The 20,292-nt window shown below is 34.5% G+C and overlaps 3 protein-coding genes across 7 annotated transcripts; 2 read left to right on the top strand and 1 right to left on the bottom strand.

The window, feature by feature from the left end:
* Positions 1 to 13: 13 nt before the first annotated feature.
* Positions 14 to 7,169, top strand: LOC141678005 (non-specific lipid transfer protein GPI-anchored 20-like). 4 transcript variants are annotated; one of them, XM_074484182.1, is made up of 8 exons: positions 20 to 1,047; positions 1,371 to 1,453; positions 3,432 to 3,518; positions 4,550 to 5,234; positions 6,283 to 6,358; positions 6,451 to 6,477; positions 6,625 to 6,684; positions 6,762 to 7,169. In XM_074484182.1, exons 5-8 carry the CDS (start codon positions 6,331 to 6,333, stop codon positions 6,974 to 6,976), a joined length of 330 nt encoding a protein of 109 aa, XP_074340283.1. In that variant the 5' UTR covers positions 20 to 1,047; positions 1,371 to 1,453; positions 3,432 to 3,518; positions 4,550 to 5,234; positions 6,283 to 6,330; the 3' UTR covers positions 6,977 to 7,169. The 4 variants fall into 4 exon arrangements, with proteins under 4 accessions (XP_074340282.1, XP_074340283.1, XP_074340280.1 ...); XM_074484181.1 differs by lacking the exon at positions 4,550 to 5,234 and having other exon boundaries at positions 14 to 1,047; positions 3,445 to 3,518; positions 6,762 to 6,949; XM_074484179.1 differs by having other exon boundaries at positions 29 to 1,047; positions 4,550 to 6,358.
* A 367-nt stretch (positions 7,170 to 7,536) lies between these two features.
* On the top strand, positions 7,537 to 11,647 carry LOC141678267 (non-specific lipid transfer protein GPI-anchored 25). Of its 2 annotated transcripts, XM_074484545.1 has the most exons (5): positions 7,538 to 7,911; positions 8,016 to 9,196; positions 10,680 to 10,715; positions 10,797 to 10,826; positions 11,177 to 11,647. In XM_074484545.1, exons 2-5 carry the CDS (start codon positions 8,767 to 8,769, stop codon positions 11,407 to 11,409), a joined length of 729 nt encoding a protein of 242 aa, XP_074340646.1. In that variant the 5' UTR covers positions 7,538 to 7,911; positions 8,016 to 8,766; the 3' UTR covers positions 11,410 to 11,647. The 2 variants fall into 2 exon arrangements, with proteins under 2 accessions (XP_074340647.1, XP_074340646.1); XM_074484546.1 differs by lacking the exons at positions 10,680 to 10,715; positions 10,797 to 10,826 and having other exon boundaries at positions 7,537 to 7,911.
* Positions 11,648 to 11,949: 302 nt separating this feature from the next.
* On the bottom strand, positions 11,950 to 14,667 carry LOC141678617 (proteasome subunit beta type-2-A-like). Its single transcript, XM_074484960.1, has 3 exons — positions 14,413 to 14,667; positions 13,954 to 14,077; positions 11,950 to 12,481 (listed from the first exon to the last, which is right to left on the bottom strand). Exons 1-3 carry the CDS (start codon positions 14,568 to 14,570, stop codon positions 12,152 to 12,154), a joined length of 612 nt encoding a protein of 203 aa, XP_074341061.1. The 5' UTR covers positions 14,571 to 14,667; the 3' UTR covers positions 11,950 to 12,151.
* Between the last annotated feature and the right edge of the window lie 5,625 nt (positions 14,668 to 20,292).

Below are 20,292 nucleotides of genomic sequence, written 5' to 3'. Positions count from 1 at the left end.
ATTTATGGCCCAAAAATCGAACATGAGCAATTTGGCGTAACAGCAAACATCTACATTCAAAATTAAAGTAATCCAAAAGTGAGAAGAGGAAATACAAATGGAGCCGCTCTGGTCTTTCACTATCCATGACTCACAGAGTCAAATCGTCCGAGTCCACTATCACCACCGGTTCGGCAACTCGTTCACCTTCCCTTGTGCTGTCTAAACCAATTACTGGTCCAAATATGACAATCTCTACACTCTCGAAACCCTAATTTTCTTCGTAACCAATCTCCGATCGAAGCACCACGATTACATCCGATACGCCACGGCGCACAAGATTCCTGCTGTTACGTTTCTCAGTCGAAATGATGTAATTAATTATTTTCACGGTAAAATCGCTTCAATTGTTGATATTGAGTTTGTTGTGCCTAGTGAATACGAAGAGCCTTGTCTCGAAGACAATGTAGGGTTTGTAGATTGTGAAAATGAGTTTTATTTGGGGGATTTTCGCGATAAAGTTCCGAAAGATTTGGTGTTGATGGGTAGAGATGTTGATTGGCCGTGGAGAGATAGGGATATGTTGTTGGAATGTAGGAATAGGGATTTTTATAGTGTTTATTGTGAGCTTGTGGAGGCGAATAAGCGGAACGAGGAGAGGGAGAGAAAGAATTGAGGGGAAGAAACGGAAGGATGGTTTAGTTGATGATAGAATTAAGAAGAAAGTTGAGTTGGAAGGGGGTAAGAGTAGGGAGGTTGTGCCTATTATTTTGGTTCCGCATGCGTCTCGGGTTTTTGCTTAATTGTACAATGTGAAGGAGTTTTTGGAGGATGGGGTTTATGTTCCTAATGAAGTGAAATTTAAGGAGGCGGAAGGAGTAAAGCCTGATTGTGTGACGGTGCAGAAGAAGTTTAGTAGGGATCGGGTTGTAAGGGCTTATGAGGTGAAGGAAAGGGTGTCGGGGTTGAATCTGGAAGACTGGGATAGAGTGGTGGCGGTTTTGTGTTGGAAAAGAGTGGCAGTTTGAAGATTGGCTGTTTAGGGATCATGTTGAGATTGTTGATAAAGTAAGCGAGATCGCTGTTTGAGTTTAACTGATGTTTTACTTTGTAGGTTGTTAAATTCATAAATGTGAATGTGATACAAGTCAAATTTTTAAAAAGGATGGTAATTGGTTTAATTTAGTTTAATAAAGTCTAAAGTATGTATTATCTTAAGAACTAAAGCATTTTCGAATCCAAGGAGTTGTTAGGTAACTAAAAGCACAAAGCTATTGATGCTAAAATTTAACTTGCCTGTTTGTTAAGAAACTTAAATACAATTATAGGTTCATTGGGCGGAAAGAGGGAGAGTATATAGCTGATTAATTACTTGTGAAATTTCATTACAGTTCTTGGATTTTATATGCGTTTTGACGATGATAGTGCGGAGTCAGCAAAGACTGTGAAGCAGTGGAATGTGAAGATTATCTCGGTAAGATTATTCAATATAAGCTCTTATAACATTTACTTGTAATATCTTGTTAGTTTCTAAGAGTGATAATAGTTATGTGTCACTTAAGTCCTTTGGCTAGGGCACCGCAATCTATGTTTTGGTAAATACTCTGTGCTTTGATTTATACAGTAGAGCATGTTTCTAGTTCGCAATCTAAATATAAACCAGGAAGTAAGGGTGCACATAGTAACAAATGATAACTATCTAAATAAATATTTTATCATCTAAATGTAAAGAAGTTTCCCAGATTACATATCTGTTTCCTAGTGAAGAATTACAAAAATCAGATAAAGATTAATTTTAAATCTTTACACAAGTACGCTATCCAATTAACTGCAACCAATATTCCCACATCTTATGAACATACAACAATTATTAATTGGAACTAACTTCAAATCATGATCGGAGATGAAGTAAAAAAAGCCACAGAAATTTGAAGGTCAAATAAAGGGAACGATAGAGAAGACTTATCTGTTATGGTAGCCCTTGAAAGCTGCTATCAAATTGACCTGCCTCATCTCAGCCATGCCTGTGTATCAATGCTGTCTTCTGCACTTTTGGCCCCTTATCCTTGTTATATTAGGACCTTTAACACATCCCTGCAGGTAGTTGTTCAGATTCAGTATTTATCAACTCACAGTGATCAAATTTGTGATGTAAGGAAGGATTATTATTATTTTAATCAATTTATAGATACCGCATAATACTAATACAACGGAAGCTCCCAATTGGTATTTAATTCTTTAATGATGATCAACTACAATAGATCCGATGCTTCTGATGAAGTAATAAGTTATCAATCCAAGAATAAGCACACGACTGAATAATTGCAATAAATTTCTCCCCATAATATTATAAAACAGTAAATGTAAATTGTAATTACCTTCACATCACGCATAGCTGGAAATTAATACAACCTTTTAGAGGACAAATGAAAGGAATGTAAAAGGAGACCTGTTCATCGTTGTTGCCTTCAAAAGCTGCCATCAAATTGACCTTCCTTGGCTCAGCTGTGTATCGATGCCGTCCTTGCTATTGCGGCCCCTTCTCTTTGTTTATATAGGAAAGGGAACCATAGTAAGCGAGAGAAGTACCCCAAAATTACCTCTATAACCCTACAGATAGCCCATTTACCCCGCGGTCAATAAAACGACCTATAAGTCCGGCCCAATTATACAGTGCCTTCCCATTTAGCAGCCCAGTTTGGCAATTTAGAGTCCTGTCACCTAATTCTGTATTCATACACAAACACATGTGAATTTTTCTATGCCACACAGTAAATTTTGTAGTGTTTTTTTGTATGTTGAATCATAGCACTGTCTTTTTTTGTCAAGAGTTGTCGAACCCTCTTATCTGAGTTCCACACCTATAAGCTATCCATGCGTAAATATTTTCCATGATATCATTCTTTTGAATTTGTTAAATACATTCCCTGACATTTCCCTGAATTGCATATTTGGAGCACATTTTTAATATTAGTTAGAATAAGTTATTTGGATTTGGAAAAATATGTTTCAGCATACACCAAACATGGGGTGGTTATTTGGGAGTAGTAATGGTGCTTATATGAAGAGTGCACCACCACTTCTGCAAAACTAAATGCTGCATGCAAAAAAGTATCAACTATGTATAACTCTCTCCTCTGTTTTAAAAGATATAAATTCAATTGGTAATCTCGTCTGTGGCATCATTTGAAGACTTCAAGAGATGAACTAATTTTTGTACAGTATGCTTTCTGGACTTTTCGTGTTTTGTCCAAACAACTTAATTATTTTATTATTATTTAATTTGATTGAATTTCTCAAATTTAAATTAACGTATTTAAATAGTTATTGAGTTACATAAATTTGAATAGTTTGGTACAAAAGCCCAGTTTGCCTGTCGGCCATGTTATACATTGTTCTCACTATTTGCCACCAATTTATCATGTATAACTTAGTATCTTATGGACTTACAGTGTCACTCTGCAGATCAGCAGGAATAAGCGGCACCAGGACAGAGCTGCAGCACTTGATGTATCGGAGAGACTGGAAGAATTCATGAGGTAAGATCAATTTCTCAAAGTATGAAGAGCACTAATTAACAAAGCGAGGACTCAAGTCTACTTGAAGAGTTGAAGTCTAATGAACTTGGTTATAAATTATGCAGACTGAATTATGTTGACATTTTCTGACAAATTATATCTAGTTATCCTTGCCTATAAGTATGTTGGTTTTATTTATGCTCTTCATGTATTGCAATTTTTTGGATGTACGAGCTTGCATTTTTAATTACCATTAATATATACTCTAGAACTAATATGACAGGGGGCTGTAGGATCACTACTCGTGGTCTTGCATAGGTAGATTACTGTCTCTATAAATAAAGTAATAATCAAAGAGAATGTTTCTTTTATCTACTCTACAATGAACTTTTTAATTGTAGATTAAACATTGATTTTTAAGGGTGTTTTCTCGAGTTTCCCTATATACATTATGAATTACGTTACTATTTTACTATGGATAGATCTAAGCGGGTTATAAAAAAATTCCGGGTCATGTAATTCTAATCCCAACTTCAACCTCAATGATTCTTTTTGCTGTTCTATAACAGAACTTTTGCAAGTGTTTCTAATTAGTTTCCTTCTTCAACCATCAAGTTGCTAAATTCGTTAGAAGTTTATTGTATTTATCTTGCAGTTCTCTTTACAAGCATTAAAGGTATTAGCTTAAAATCTTAAATGCTTACCTTGAATGTGTTGTGTATGGGTAGTCTTTTTGCGAGAATAGAGGAAAAAAAACTTTTATTAAATCTTTATTAATGTGTTGTGCTATCGTAGTTTGCACAATCCATTGGCGAGTACAATCACACATGTACACAATTTAGAGGACTTTAGCTCTTATTTAATCTATTTGGTGGTGTTTATAGCATTTGTTGCATTCTCTGTTGTTGAAAGCATGACCGTGATTATTGAGCATTCATGCCTGGTATACTTTTGTTAGAGCTAGAAATTTTAATTTATTAGTAATTATCAGGAATACAATGCATAGACTACAGGTATTAACTGATAGAATAATATATCTTGCAATTTTGTAGGGGAACTTTGACAAAAAATATTCTTCCTTGTGCAAACCTCAAGTAATACACTACAGGGAAAGAAAAATTTGCTGCTCTACAGTTCTGCAAGGCAACTTTGAAAATTTGCCTCCCTTGAGTAACTCCCGGTTTAAACATAACTAGAATAGGTGGAACTTTAGACATAGTGATGGGGGATGCGTGTAATTTAAAGAATATGGGGAAGATATGGAACTGCCAACAGTCACATGTTTCTTCATAAGAACTATTTAGTAAATTAATAGTTTGTGATATATTAAAATTTGAGAGGATATCGTGTATACGGACAAAAAATGTAAAACTGCAATACCTGATGGCTTGTTTGATTGGAGAACCTGGGTTTCCAGCTGTGGTGCCTTATGTTTACTTCAGTACCTGAAGGCTTCGTTGTATATCGGTCTTACCTTTACGACTGCTGAGAGGCGGAGTTTTGACAGCCTGGATTTGGTTGACATCGAGGCCCAGCAAAGAAGATGACCAATATGGACCTGGCACGGATACTCTTTCCTTGACTTTAACTATGCTCCTTAACTGAGTGCTGCAGCACCTGGCATCGCTGGTGAATTTACGATGATGAAGTTGAAACCAGGAGACATGCTGATGATGATGCAGTTGCAACTTGCAATCATATTGAGCTGTTACCACTGCCCAGAGTACAGACAACAGGGTAAAGCAAACCAATTTCCACATTGATAATTAGGGGATCTTCTATGTTAGCATGAGTTTGCGTTTTAACCTAGTGGGAAGATATTTAGGCCCTGGGAAACTTGAATTTCGTAGTGTCGAATGTAAGACAGAAGAGTTGTTTAGGTAACCTACTCATTTATTTCACAAATTTATTTAAAAATTGGGGGAACAACCGAAGTTTCAAGAGGTAGAGGTGTATGCTTTTGGGACTTTATTTGCAGAGATATACACACTTGTGCCAAGCTGACCAATGTTGAGATGAATGTGTTAATCTAAATTCTATGATGTTCGTCTAACAATAAAAACTAATATGTCAAATGTTTGACTGAAAACATAAAATAAGTACCTGTTTGTCTAACATGTAAATTGTCACCACTTAGTACACTCACGGATTTTCGACTTTGTATTATACACACACGCATTCGATAAGTTACTATTATATATGTTATCTTCTTCATATACCCAAGTACGATAAGAATGAAACGCCCTAAATCAAGTCAATATAAGAAAAAAGTTGTTTAAGAGGCTTTAACAAGCAAGCCCGCCTAAGCTTATCGTAGATTACTTGTGTTTGACAAAGGTAGTTAAAGGTAGTTGAACCCCGAAAACCTTCCTGTCTACATTTATTCTTCCCTCCAATTCAGTTCCCTTTCAAACTCTCCATCTATAAATTATTTTACATCCTCTCTTCTCTCCACACCACCCACCAAGTCTTACATTTCGTTTACCGTCTTTCATTACGCACCATCCACAACAAAACAATGGCTTCAGAGCTTATCACTCCTTCTCGCTTTCTCCCTGCCTTAACAGTTGCCATAATTCTCCTCATTTTGCCAGTTCACGGGCAGATTAATACAGCCTGCAGTCCCTCAGCATTAACAAGCTTCACTCCTTGCATAAATTTTATCACAAATAGCACCGCCAATGGAACTTCACCAACTACTGATTGTTGCAATTCTCTCAAGTCCATTGCTACTAGTAGTACAGATTGTCTTTGCCTTATTGTAACCGCAAGTGTTCCCTTTCAGATTCCCATTAATCGTACTCTTGCCATTGCTCTCCCTCGCGCTTGTAACATGCCTGGTGTACCTCTCCAATGCAAAGGTAATCCTCATCTTCCTTTTCCTCCTACACTTCTTATGAAGTCGGGCTTTGTTAGACGCCTTGTAACTTTTGTTTCCTTATGAAAATTGCAGCATCTTCCTCACCACTTCCAGCTCCAGGTATCATTGTGCCACAAATTCTTCAAAATTCTTATTTATTGCAATTTGTTGTTCATTTCTCATTACTTATGATTTATTATATGCTGGAGTCAGCATTATTTATATCATTGTTTTTGGATTAATATGTTGACATTTTTCAATGGACAGGTCCAGCTGCACTTGCTCCAACTCTGTCGCCTGGATTTTCACCTTCTGCTAGTCCAAAAGGTAACATGACTGTTTTAATCAATTAACTTATTTCATTTCACAAAATCATTACTTATTATTTCTTTTGTGATAAGCAGCTTCCAGTGTTCCTGAAGCACAGTCACCAGCTATGACTACGAATCCTAATGCAACTCCAGCTTTGACTCCACCATCTGATACAGCCAGAGATCCAACTACAAATTCAGGAATCCGACCGGTTCTGAATCCATCTGCTGCAAGTGCATTGTTTAGTTCCCCCCCGGAATTTCTTGTAGCTGTGCTTGTAGCTACATTCTTGAAGTACTATTATTAGTTTCTGTGAACCTTAATAAGTCGTCGGATCATGTCCCTTAGTTTCAGAACTGTTGTTCTTCTGGAAGAGGGCTGTCTGAGTTACTGGATTTGTTTTGTTGATATAATAGCTTTATAATTTTTGTTTTGTATTTCAGATGACATATATTCTTTGGATCGATGTTTGAAATATATTGATATGGCTTTTCTTATAACGTTGCTATTTGTATGTTACACATATCTGATACTTGTGCTCTTACTAGTAATTAGTTAATGTAGTGAAAAACCATTCCTTTTCATAGGGCAGTGTAACATGTAGAACAAACGCAGTATCACATTGAGATGACAAAATAATAATAATCCAATGCGCCGCTGCAGTTTGGCACAACAAAGTTGTGTCCTTGCTCCAAGAATTCCTCGATTATTGTATGAATGTGAAAAAAAGAAAAAAGTATCCTCTATCTTTGGAAACAAAAAGAAAGATCATTCAAAACGATAAACGTATGAGGTGCAGTATGAATGACATGAGTAGGTTGTAAACGTGCAAAACCACCTTCCATGCTCATGGTATGCTCATGAGCAAGTTACTTTGAGACCTTCAAACAATGCATATTTGTATAGAGACATTTTAAGCTGATTTTGTAGGTATTTGAGAGATGTTTTGCTTAAGGCTTGATTGTTTCTTAATGTTTCTTCTCTGTATTACTACTCCTTCAAAAGTCAAAGCGCAAGGAGGATGTTTTCTTCAAGGCATAAACCTCGAAGCATGTCGTGATCAAAATCTATATACTTTCTCGGAATCTTGTTGCAGGTCCCTTAATCAAGCACTTGAAATTGGATTCCACTGTTTGTGTTTTCTACTACCGATCTCCAGTACCATCCCTTTCTTAAATTTCCCATCTGATCTCCCCTTGCCAAACTGTTACATTTCGGTTCCTTCACTAGCACAGTGTCAAGGTAATGCCTAATCTTACTCCAAAATGCAAAACAATTCATATCTGTACACACTATGATTTATAAATTGTGCAAATTTCTGAATATGCACATTTTTCTGGTAATAGCTCGTATACCAGGGCTTTTCACACCGGCTAATCCTGTGTCACTACCACCAGTACTACCAAAGGAGATGCAACAACCAACTTTTTCACCAACATTGCCTTCATCAAACTCTACATCAGATAACTCTGCAGCAGTCACAGGACCGCAACATCCTAGCAGCAAGGACGCTCAAAGCGTGAGCCTGTCTACCACTGAGAAGGCAACATCACATTGTGACAACAAGGTCAAAAACCGGTTGCACCAAAATGTTCCTCTGTTGGTTATAACCCTCATAGTTTGTACCTTATAGCAAATTGTATAAACCATTATGAACTTTAATATTATCTTAAAGGGATCATTTTTTTTTTGTTGGCAGGCATTCATCCCAGTAGTTTCAATATGTTCACTGAGAACATCAATTAATTAGAGTCTCTATCCCCTGCTGCACACACGCACAGTCTCCATATTAAACCGGCATAGGTACCCGAAATCTGCAATTAATTCTAAACTTTTACATTTCAGAATCCAAATCAAAATAAAGTTGATAACTGTAAAATTATACGTCTGAAAATCCAAACCAAAATACATTAAATTTTCAAAATGAATATTTTTATTAGTCAACTAAATTGTAATATTCCAACAAACTTGAAAACTCAAGCATACTCTACATAAACAACACAAAACCCCAATTTTCCCGCCAAACAAACAATTTAATATAAACACTTCACACACACTAAAAACACACACTCTAACAGAAAATCACAATTCAAAAAGATGAAACCACAGCTCTCTCTCCTCCTTCTCTTTCTCTCCACATCTCTCCTCATCTCCGTCGCACCGCAAACACAGCCTCTCGAATCACCACCACCACGTCGTCGTCTCAGATCACCACCACCTCCATCACATCCACCTCCACCGCCTCCAGCTCTCGGTTGCTCAACGCAAGTTCTCGCGTTCTCCGTTTGCCTAGCCTACATTTCTGATCCACCGAACAATCTCACTAACTCACCTTCGCCTCTCTGTTGTAACGCTTACGAGTCAACATTTCGTGCTGGTGAAGCTAATTGTCTCTGTTACCTTTCGCGCCAATCTATGATGTTTGGATTTCCGATTAATACTACCAAGTTGTACTCGCTCTCGTCGTTTTGTCCGATGAGTGATAGTGGATCGGAAGATTTTGGTACTCTTCAGTCTGTTTGCTCAGGTTCGGTACTCTTCATTTCTCTAATTCGCAATATAAAGTGAAGTGAATTGTTAAATTTTTCATAAAATTTTGATTTCGTTTAAATGCAGAGCATATCGTTTATATGTATTGTTTGATTATGAACTAAATTGATCATAGATTGATGTAGGATGCGTATATAACAGTATGTTGTATATTAATTCGTGTGGAATCTGTTTAATTAAAATTCCGAGCAGCTTGTTTATGTGAATTGTATGGATTATGAACCTAAAATTGATCATCGAGTGATGTTATATGAACTAAAATTACGTATTATCGCGTGTAATCTGTTTAAAATGATGGATGTAAATTGTGTAGGTAGATTTATCTTTAAGTAGAAACAGTTATGCCACATTTTTACTCTGTTTTGTACAGTTGTGCGTATTAAGATGACGATTAATACTATAATGTGTTCATAATTTTCATTGATTTAATCTTAATTTATTTGATTATGTATACTCTCCATTGTTAGGGATTTAAACTCACATATATGCGTGTTTCGTGTGGAATTTTCTTTGTTAATCCGTAGTTGAGAGTGTGTCTTAGCCACAAATTAAGTCTTACTCGAGTTATAGAAAGTGGAAATGTATGTTAGTCCACTCTCTACTAGTATGGTCGAAAGGACTGGGAACAAGAAACATTGAGAATGTCCCTGAAATGCTCAGGTAAACCCTGAGCAGCTCCTTTATGCGACTTGTTTGCTTCTGAGCTGGAATCGATTATCTAGTGATGTACGATGCTTATATGATTGTATGAATATAGTGTGAAGTCTATATTAAGTTATAATGTTGCCTTGTGTGTCCTTGTCGATTTATGTACATGAATGGATGGGGTACGCGATCTATTATTTTTCCACAGGGCCACATTGTTACTGACCATGTTTCGTTCAGTTGTGCAGAAGAAATGATTGATTACCATAGAGTGCGCATAATAACATGAACTCTATCTTAATTATTAGGTTAAAAATCACCTATACATGTACGCATCAGTGTATGCTGTGAGTGACTTGTGTGGATTTTCTTCTACATAATTCCATAATTTAGAGTGGCTTGGCTTTAAACTATGTTGACTCTAGTTATAGACAGCAGAAATGTATGTAGGTCTGGACTCACATTATATCCAAAAAGAATGGCAACAAGAAAAATTGGAAGTGTCCCCAAAACATGACTTAGCCAGTCCTTTTACCTCTGCAAAGTGTGAAAACCATTCTTCATAAGGAGCAACAGCTAAGAAGCTACTTAGGTAACTCTGCAGTAAGATTGTAACTTCTTAATATCATGTGAAATCAATCTTGCACGTTTATTTTACATAACGCCAGAATGTTACTGTTAAAGCACTATCAAGGTAATGTAGTTATTTAGGATTTGGTTTGGTTCGCTTCTTTCCCTTTCATTTGTGGTACACGTGATCCGAGTTTACTCTATTTACCTGTGACTCGTGATAATTACCTTGTATAATGTAACAGTTTCAGTTGCGCTTCCTCCTCTCAGCAGCACACCAGGTAAATTTTTACATAACTCAGTTTAGTGTACTTTTTGATCCTTGTAACTTGTAGCTAATCTAATTTACATTTCTTCAACAGGCTCAGGATTTTCCACACCTCACAATATTGGTAACATAGCACTGCTTGTCTTTCTCTATAGAAAATGTTCCAGTACCTATCTGTTTTCTTACAATTCTGTATTGCTAGACAATCAAGTTGCAGTCTCGGTTACACTTGCACCTTGCTTGATTAGTTTGAGGATACAGCTTTAATAATGTTTGTATACTACTGATTTGTTATGCTGCCCCAGCTTGGTTTCTCTACTAATGATTATCAGTTAGCGATGTTAAAAGACTTTTAAGCATGATGAACCCTACTTTCATTCCAAAAGTAGGAAATGGAGGCACCCTGGAGTTGCAAAATTCATCTGATTACAAACTGCAAATTACAAATAACTAATATCTACAATGATATTGCAGATATTGGGAGTTCTCTGCCTCCTATTAGCTCGTCACTGCCAAAACCTTTTGGTGATCTAGCCCCGCCAGATTCTGCTGATGAAGCACCCTCTGAGCCTGTCACCCCAGTATTTTCTTACAATTTGACATCTGCAGCAGAACAGCTTTCTAAGAACCACCTTTGGTTTAGATCGCGTGCTTTAATCACAGTTGTGTTTGCAATATACTGCCTTTGTAGTGTTATATTCAGTTGAAAAACACAAACTGCAAGTGCAGTGAGGTGATGGAATGTGTTTCTAGGTCATTTGAGCAACAGTCTGGGTTGCTTACACAGACTACCAGATGTATAAATTCTAGGTCATTTGAGAAGCAGTCTGTGTTGCTTGCACGAGAACAATTTACGTAATTCACGATCAGATGTATAAATTGTCAATGCTGCGCTTATATACATACTATCTGTATACGGTTTACTCACGTCTTATGGATACACAAAGTTCGGGACAACTCATTATGTCTTTGCAATACCCTCTTCAAATCACACAATAGCTTCATTTTCAATAACTTCTAACAAATTAACATCCATTTAATATAACATTAGAGACATGATACAGATATTTTGACTAAAGAACAGATTAATAGTTCGCCTCCCCTTTACATATATTAAAAAAGTATGATGTCTTAAATTAGCACACAGTGATAATGGGTGGTACTTGCCAGCATTAGCAGCAAAAGTAAGAACATGGATTCATCACACACACTCCACATCAGGCAAATACAATTATCATTCCAGGAAATGGAAAAAACAATCTTAGCAAATTAAAGGGCAATTACTAAAGTGTGAAATCGGTCAAGTTCTGGCTTCAATATTTTAAGTCGCTAATAAGAGGGGAATGACCGTATACATCCGAATTACACTGAACAAAATTAAACAAAGTACACAACGCAGCTTATACCAATTTAAGTTGATTCAGACAGATTTAAAAGTTAAATAATAAGTCAAGCAGACATAGGGGTTTCCTTGACAGTTTCACGCCAAGCATATGTCCGTGCTCCGTCTTTGTCGACAATCTTGATGACAAAGTTTGGTGGTGCCACCACCAATCTGGACCTTATCTCAAGTATGCACTTGTCAACAAGATCAACAGCCTCCTCAACAGACATATCACTTCTATAGTGACGATCCATCATGGCAAGGGAAAAGAATGCACCATACCCAAAGGCTGCCTTGTCTACCTTGTGAAGTGTGGCAATGTAGTCGATGAAATACAGAGACGGGCCTGTTTCCTTGTCATAGCCAGCAAGCACGATATTCACCATGTATGGGCTCTGAAAATTTAACCCGCCACCGTTAGCAACAGCAAATTATTTATTATAGTGATTAACCATCAGTATGATCAGCAAAGATGAGAGCCTTTTACTAAAAAAAAGGATTTGTATGGAGGTTAATCTATAACAATATAAATAACATGCAATACATATCTTTTAGTTATTTTGTTTGAATGAGCCAATCATTAAGCTAAGAAAAAAAACCATCTTACAATAAATAGCATACTATTGTAAATGCACAAACGTTTTTTTTCTGAACATATATGCACAACCTTTCAGGATATAATGATAAAACCATCATAATGCTTAAATTTCTTCTAAATAGAAGTTACAGGATCTTGATCAATCTTGTTTCTGGAAAGCTAAAAATATTGTGTCCAAGACAATAAAAGTGCCTAGGCAGGCAGAACTGGTAAAAAAGGTATGTAATTGTTTTTGTAGGCATGGCTTTAGAGGAAATGCTATGGAGTTGTATATACCAACTTTACATTACCTAACCATAGATCCTGTGAATGCTTTAATTATCCAATAACAAACAAATGTAAGGAGAAGTAGTGAAGCACAGAAGTAGAAAAACTAATATTGGAGTTGTGTGGCGCTCTTGTGATACAAAAGAATATCCTTTACTCCCTGCAAATATAACTTTTCCCTGTTGTGTACAGATATGTCCAAACGACTAGTACTTTCCAACTTCAAACCTAGCAATTTTTTTACATTTTTTGTTGATTCAACACCTAATGGTACCTACGTATTTTCTGTTTTGCAGAAGCAAATCATTTTTTCCAACTTGGATAACTAAAAAATTTCTCACATTTTTGGTTGATCCAACACCTAATGATAAATTGGTATTTTCTAATTTAAGAAGCGAATTACTTGAGGTTCATTAATCAGTTTCATATATCACCCTCAACACATCAATTTTAAAAACACAATTACATTCATCATTTCTGCTGTATTCAACATTTGTCACTTCAATTTAGGAGCATAGAGAGGTCAATTTGTAAAGTATTAGGACTACAAGACCATGAGTCATAGATAATTCTTTGTTTTCATAAAATCCCCCCCTACTAATTTTTAAGATTTCCACATTAAAATAAACTTTTTGATAAAATTTCTGTAATATTATAACTGATCAGTGTTATAGGGTAGAAGTGATAATTCGGTTACCTGAGCACCTAATTTGTTAGACTAATGAGCATATAGGATGCATCGTTGTTGGTGCCTTAATCATAGTTCTCCACTAATAAGCCAAAACAACTAATAATTAATTTACTTCAAGAATCTAATAGGCACAGAGTAAGCTATATAGCTCAACAGACAAAGATCATAGAAGCACTACAACCTCTATTAAGAACCAAAGCAATCAATAAATTATATAACATACACATTAAAACATGAGAATCAAATTTTGAATTCGTTCATTTCATAGGCCTTTACTAGAAACCCGTGTAAAACATTTAACCATTGCATACCTTACGTAAAGCCGTAGCAAGCTCCCCACGGGTGAAATTAGCAGCAGCAGCAGTAGTCAAAGGAATACCATTACGGAACTGATACAACGACACATTCTTCTGAATAAACTCCGTAAACTGAGCTCTGACAACACATTCATTTCAATCACACACAAATCATCAATAAAATCAAATCAAACTACTAAAAAGTAAAATCACACAAATCACCCAAATAAATTCCCCTAATTAAAAATCCGGCACACCCAAAATTCACTATTAATTCGAGATCATCAACCAATCAAGTACCAATTCATCGAGATTTAATCATAATAGATCAGACCTAAAAATGCAATTGAATGTATACTAAATACAATATAAGGCAAAATGTAATATATAATCGAAGGTTATTAATTTAACGAGTATTAATTTATCGAGATTTTACGGAGACAGAAAAAAAACTGGAAGGAGGGGAGAGGAGACCTGTCGCCAGCTTCACCACTAGCGCCCATGAGTTTGTGAGAATCGAGGACCATGACTTTATCTTCATTAGATTTGTGAACAAGTATGCTGTGTACGGCAGATGAATCTGCGACCACCAGTGCGAAATCTTTGCCGACTAAACCGAACACACACTCCATTGCTTTATGTTGTTTTTGATTTGAGGGGAGGATTTTAGGGCTTTTTAATTAAGTGTGTCTTGTCTTGGAGAAGAAGAATTGTGGGGGTAGCTTGTGATTGTGTTTGTTTTATGATTTTGGTGTTTTGAATTCTAGTCGGGTTTTGGGTCGTGGGTAGATGGGGTTTGGGCTGGACTGGGAGTTATGGGGGTTGGGCTAAGGCCTGTATCTGTAGGCGAGTGTCAGAGTCATGATAATAAAATATCTGCGGTCAAGTTAGGTCCAAATATAGTTCTTACTTGTTTGGACGGGAAACGGTAAATCGGTAATAGTTAGTTAGATTCACCTGTTAGCTATACTAGCTTACGGTTTATTAATATATACTAGCGGCCAATGGTCAAAAATATCTTGTTTTTTTAAAAAATTGTAATAAGAATACCATTTTTTCAAGTATATGGCCAAAAATACCCATCTAATACGCATTTGTAAAATGATTAACTCTAATACGCATTTGAGAAATGGGTATTAGGTAAAAAAATAAACAAAAAAAAATAAAACAAAAGACATGCATTTCTGAAATGTGTATCACCAAAAGTCAAAATGGTGATACGCATTTCCAAAATGCGTATCTCCTTTATATATTTTTTTATTTATTTTTTAAACTTTTTTTTACACAAATTACTCGTTTGTTAAATACGTATTAGTGATACCCAACTTAGAAATGCGTATTAGTGATACCCAACTTAGAAATGCATATTAGAGTGGTATTTTTGACCATATACTTGAAAAAGTGGTATTCTTGTCCCAGACTCTAAAAAAAGCGGTATTTTTGTCATTTTTTCTATACTAGCCTATAACCCGTGCGATGTATAGATTATTTTTAACATTTGATAGTTTTTAATAATATATTTTCTAATATAATTTTCAATAGTTGAAAAATAAATCGAAGAATATAATAAATTATAACAATATATGTTTTATAATAATTTGAGACTTGACTGAAAATAAATAATATAATATAATATATTGTTTAAATAAAGAATATAAAAGTTTAAATATAATAAGCTGTTGACGGGGTTCGAACCCTGAATTCATGAGAGCAGTTTAAATATTAATATAATAATATTTTATTATTGTATTCAATGGTTCTCATTTTTCTGACTTTAGATCTGACGGTTGTTATTTGTCGTACCAAACAACTGTACCGAGCAACTACCAAATAAAGGGTGTTCTGCTTATAATAGTATAGTATATATATATATATATTTTTTTTTTCATTTCTATTTTATATAATTTTATTAAAATTCTATATATAAGTATTAAAATACTAAATAATGATTATATAATTATAATTTTATTGTGTATAATTTCATTTAATTTCAAATAGTATAAAAAAATATATAATTGATGAGATCTTATTCATAAATAAAAATGTAAATATTTGTTCATAGTGATTTTCGAACTTGAAAGCTTATACGTGTCCTTATAAAAAGAATAATATACATGTTTGTTGTTAGCGGGATTCGAATATGAGAACTTATATGTATCTTTATAAATAATAATATAAATGTTTGTTGTTGACGGGATTCGAACCTGAGAACTTGTGGAGTGTATTTTTTTAGTACGTGGATCTAACGGCTCTGATTATTTGATGAAGTAGATCCGGGATAACCAAAATGAGGGATAACCAAACTACAAATTATACCCCATTCCGATTATTATAGTATAGTATAGAAGTATAGATAAGACTCTCAAATTGTAAAGATTGGATATCTTTGGAAATGAATATACAGTAATACTTTTCTTTCTTGTAAGTTTCTGTCTTCTTCCCCAAATTCTATACTTTCTGTAGTCCTAATCGTGTCAAGTCGTATCAGAGCTTTCGATTTCGATTCTTGGCGAGATTTTAATGCCAACAAATACTAGATTTAAAGTTTCAGAAGATCCATGGCGTGAACTGGATTTGCGAATCCAAGAAGTGACTAATTCTTGTCATAAACAAATCGAGTTGAGTCATAATGTCCTAGAAAACAAGATTATTAGTAAGATGGATCAATTGATGTCATTAGTTGCAGGTTGTGATCAGAAAATCAAGACATACAATGCTTCGATGGAAGAGATAATCAATTTCAAGTTTACGGGAGCATTGAAGGCGTTAAATCTTGAAAAGAAGGTTAGTCGAGATGGTGAAAGATTGGTTGATTCATCGCCATTGTTGCATACTCCATTCTTGATCAATTTAAGAGAATAATGAGAAGACGGATCGAGTGGAAACAAGGATAAGGGCATCAAATTGACACATTTGAGAATTGAAATTCCTTGTTTCTCTAGTGAAGATCCTAGGGCTTGGTTGAGAAAATGCAACAAATACTTCAACTGTATCAGGTAAGTGACAATTTCAAGTTGGATATTGTAGAAATGCACTTAGAAGGTAAGATAGAAATTTGGTATTTGAGTTATAAACTGGTGAAAGGAAAGGTTTCTTGGGAAACTTTTAGCGAAGCTTTGGTTCAGAGATTTGGTAAAAAATGAGGCTTAGATGAACATGAGGAGTTTAATAAATTGGTGCAAAGTGGTTCTGTATTGGAATATATTGAAATATTTGAGGAATTAAGGTATGTATGGCTATGTAGGAATCATCATCTAACTGAGTCTTATTTTATATTCAGTTTTTATTTCTGTATTGAAGTTGGAGTTAAAACCTATGGTCAGGTTAATGAAACCAAAGAATTTGTTAGATACAATAGAGATAGCACAGTTTCAAGAACAAATCATAGAAGTTTTGGTTAAGAAAAAATAAGAGGGAAATGGTAGGAACACAAGAAATGGATCGGGAAGAATGGGTACGCAGGAGGGAAGTAAAACAATGAATGTTATAGAAGAAAAAAAGTCTGGTAAAAGAAAAGATTTCACCAGAGGAATTCCAGTACAGGAAAAATAATCACCTATGTTATAAGTTTGCAGGTTACTTCTTTAAAATTTTAAAATATTTTAAAGTTTTAAAATTTATGAAAGTTATATTTTTATTGATATTAATAATTGGGTCAGTTCGATTTTGACCAAATTTTTATGAATTCAGCCCGTTTTGATTTAATTTCGATTGGTTGCTTACCCCATAATTAAATCATTGGATTTGAAATTGCCTGACGGGATGCTCCTACCCTACCATGGCTATGTTCATTACAATTATTAGAATTTAATTAAAAATTTATATTTGTCACAAGTTAGGTATTCGTAGCGAAAAAACAAAATTGATACAAAATATCGATTATATAGTTTCGTGTTCATTGATTTTTGTATCGTGTATTCAAAATATAAATACAAATACTACATTTTTGTGTCTTTCCGTGTCACGTATTTTGTGTCGTGTAATAAATTATCGAATTTAATATTTTTGAATCAACAATTATGTTAGATAATGAAAAGAGCAACTACAAACCATTTTTACGATGAAAGAGATAGACAACATATTCAAAATACACACCATATGAAACAAGGACTAGGTTGATGATAATATATTCGGTGTTGGTATGGGCTTCCGTTTGCAAGTATTGGACTTCACCAAAAATTTGCATAAGGTTTTAGACTGTGACATTAGCGTTGTTGATTGGGATAGCGGTTGTCGTTCATGGTGTAGTGCGAAAAGACTAATGATTTGGTTTTGGATGAAAACGTGACCGCGATGACTGGATTTGTTTGACGATTGTTTTTCCTTCGATGGTCATCATCTTCTAAGGGATCAAGGAAACGGAGACACGCTGCTGAGCGTGATTTTCAGCCCGTGTTGATGAAAACAGTATTGTTCATGAACCTCATTTTCAGCCCGTGTTGGCGAGAACAGTTATGTCTAGATTTTTGAAAAATGTTAAATGCATTTGGAATTAGGTAAGTCCTGTGTGAATAATGTCATAGGCTCGGGTTTGTCTCAATCTAATTTTTTAAATTATGTCATCAATTTTTTTTAGTTAAAATTTTTACACTTTTTATATATTGTGCAAATACACACACAAGTCGGGGGTCTTTCGGGAAACAGCCTCTTCATTTTTCTAAATGAGGGGAATGCTGCGTACATCTTACCCTCCCCAGACCTTGTGAAAGCGGGATATACGGGGTATTTTTGGTTTGGTTTCGTATATCTTATATATAACATGTACAAGGGAGATTTTATCCGAATTTTGATAATCATGATACTTAACGATCAATGTAATAAACTTTGTATATATTAAAACAAATAAATTTAACAAAAATACATAATTCGAAATGATTTTTTCTCCAGTTTCTGGATAATTTTAGTTCTACGATACCTTTTAAACCATCGTTGAATTGAACATTATTCAAGATAGAGTGAAAATAAAATAAAACTAAATCCATTAAATTTATTTTTATTTTTTGTTTAAACTTTATTTTGATTTTTTAATACCATTTCAAATTAATAAATAATTTTTAAAAAAATGCATTTTGAAATTATGAATTTTTTACTTCAAAATCCAGGTACACAATTTGCACCATTTTGAGTTTTTAGGTACACATCTTGCATTTTAAAATTAGCCTCTACTAACGGTGTTAAATGAAGTTAACGATTATACACAAAATACACTTCTTTTGTTAACTTCCGATACAAATTTTGCTATTTTCAAGTTACAGGTACACAAGTTGCACAATTTGAAAACTTCAGATACATACCTTGCATTTTACTCTATATTTTTCTTTTGAAGGGAGCTAAGGTTTCTTTACTCTAGTAGTAAACATAGATTATCAAGTAATAGTAAGAACGCTATGGTTCAAAATCTTTTGTTTACAAATTAAGATTTGTATTTTATAGTATTTTCTTTAATAAAAAATTATGTTTTTTTACCCTAACATATCATAAACATGAGATTATCAAGTGATAATAAAGACACTACGGGGGTCCAATATTAACAGGCCCGTCAATAAGTTTAGGCCTAAGATCTTAATTATTTTACCATGATATTTCTTCTCATGCAACTCTCCAGAAGCATTACAAAATAATTTCAGATAAACAAAAACAGCACGAATCAGTACAAATGAAGACACGATATGAAGTTGATCGTTATCATTTGCAAGGTCGTAAAGTTCATATTCATGAAAACATTACGAACCAACTTCAAATCAAACATGAACAACACGAACATGTATGAGTGAAGACACATTATAAATAAGTAATAAGAACTTGCAAGTTGTAAAATAAGAACAGATAAACTCACCAAGGATATCACAATCATCTCCCAACATTTTATTGTTAGAGAGGGGGATTAAACCGTTTATCACTCACAAGTGAGAGGGGAGTAACATTTCCATTGCATCAAAGAACTTAGTTACACATGAGACCAAGATTTTGAGTTGAGTGATTTATATATTTTCAATATTCATACACACACATGTTGATATCTCATTTTCAAGTTAGAAGTGTTGAATAAGTCACAAGGTTCATTGTAATTTTGCGGGTTAACTCTCCTTCGTGGTTCTCGTGTTAATATTCCAATGGTCAAAGTACAATGTTAAATTTTACGGAGTATAATGATTAATGGATGTTGTGGAACAGAGTCATGCTGAATATTTTCAAGTTTGAGTTTGAAATTGTCTAAAATTCGATATATTCAAATTTAGGTTAGATTGTAATTGATCCAGTAAGATAGTTAAATAATTTTGGTTCGATTGGTATTGATTTAATTTTATATTTTTATAAAGTATAAAATATATTCATATTATATTAAAATAAGAA

Source organism: Apium graveolens, chromosome 8 (genome assembly GCF_009905375.1).
Source record: "Apium graveolens cultivar Ventura chromosome 8, ASM990537v1, whole genome shotgun sequence".
In the NCBI taxonomy this organism is placed as follows: Eukaryota; Viridiplantae; Streptophyta; class Magnoliopsida; order Apiales; family Apiaceae; genus Apium; species Apium graveolens.
This window is presented reverse-complemented; position numbering and strand designations above follow the sequence as displayed.

Coding starts and splice junctions, on each gene's coding strand:
- LOC141678005 (XM_074484179.1), top strand. CDS start 6,016: ATGGCTTCAGAGCTTATCACTCCTTCTCGCTTTCTCCCTGCCTTAACA. Junction 6,359..6,450: donor TGTACCTCTCCAATGCAAAG/GTAATCCTCATC, acceptor TGAAAATTGCAG/CATCTTCCTCACCACTTCCA. Junction 6,478..6,624: donor CTCACCACTTCCAGCTCCAG/GTATCATTGTGC, acceptor TTCAATGGACAG/GTCCAGCTGCACTTGCTCCA.
- LOC141678267 (XM_074484545.1), top strand. CDS start 8,767: ATGAAACCACAGCTCTCTCTCCTCCTTCTCTTTCTCTCCACATCTCTC. Junction 9,197..10,679: donor TCTTCAGTCTGTTTGCTCAG/GTTCGGTACTCT, acceptor ATAATGTAACAG/TTTCAGTTGCGCTTCCTCCT. Junction 10,827..11,176: donor TTCCACACCTCACAATATTG/GTAACATAGCAC, acceptor ATGATATTGCAG/ATATTGGGAGTTCTCTGCCT.
- LOC141678617 (XM_074484960.1), bottom strand. CDS start 14,570: ATGGAGTGTGTGTTCGGTTTAGTCGGCAAAGATTTCGCACTGGTGGTC. Junction 14,078..14,412: donor AGTGGTGAAGCTGGCGACAG/GTCTCCTCTCCC, acceptor ATGTGTTGTCAG/AGCTCAGTTTACGGAGTTTA. Junction 12,482..13,953: donor TTGCTACGGCTTTACGTAAG/GTATGCAATGGT, acceptor TTAAATTTTCAG/AGCCCATACATGGTGAATAT.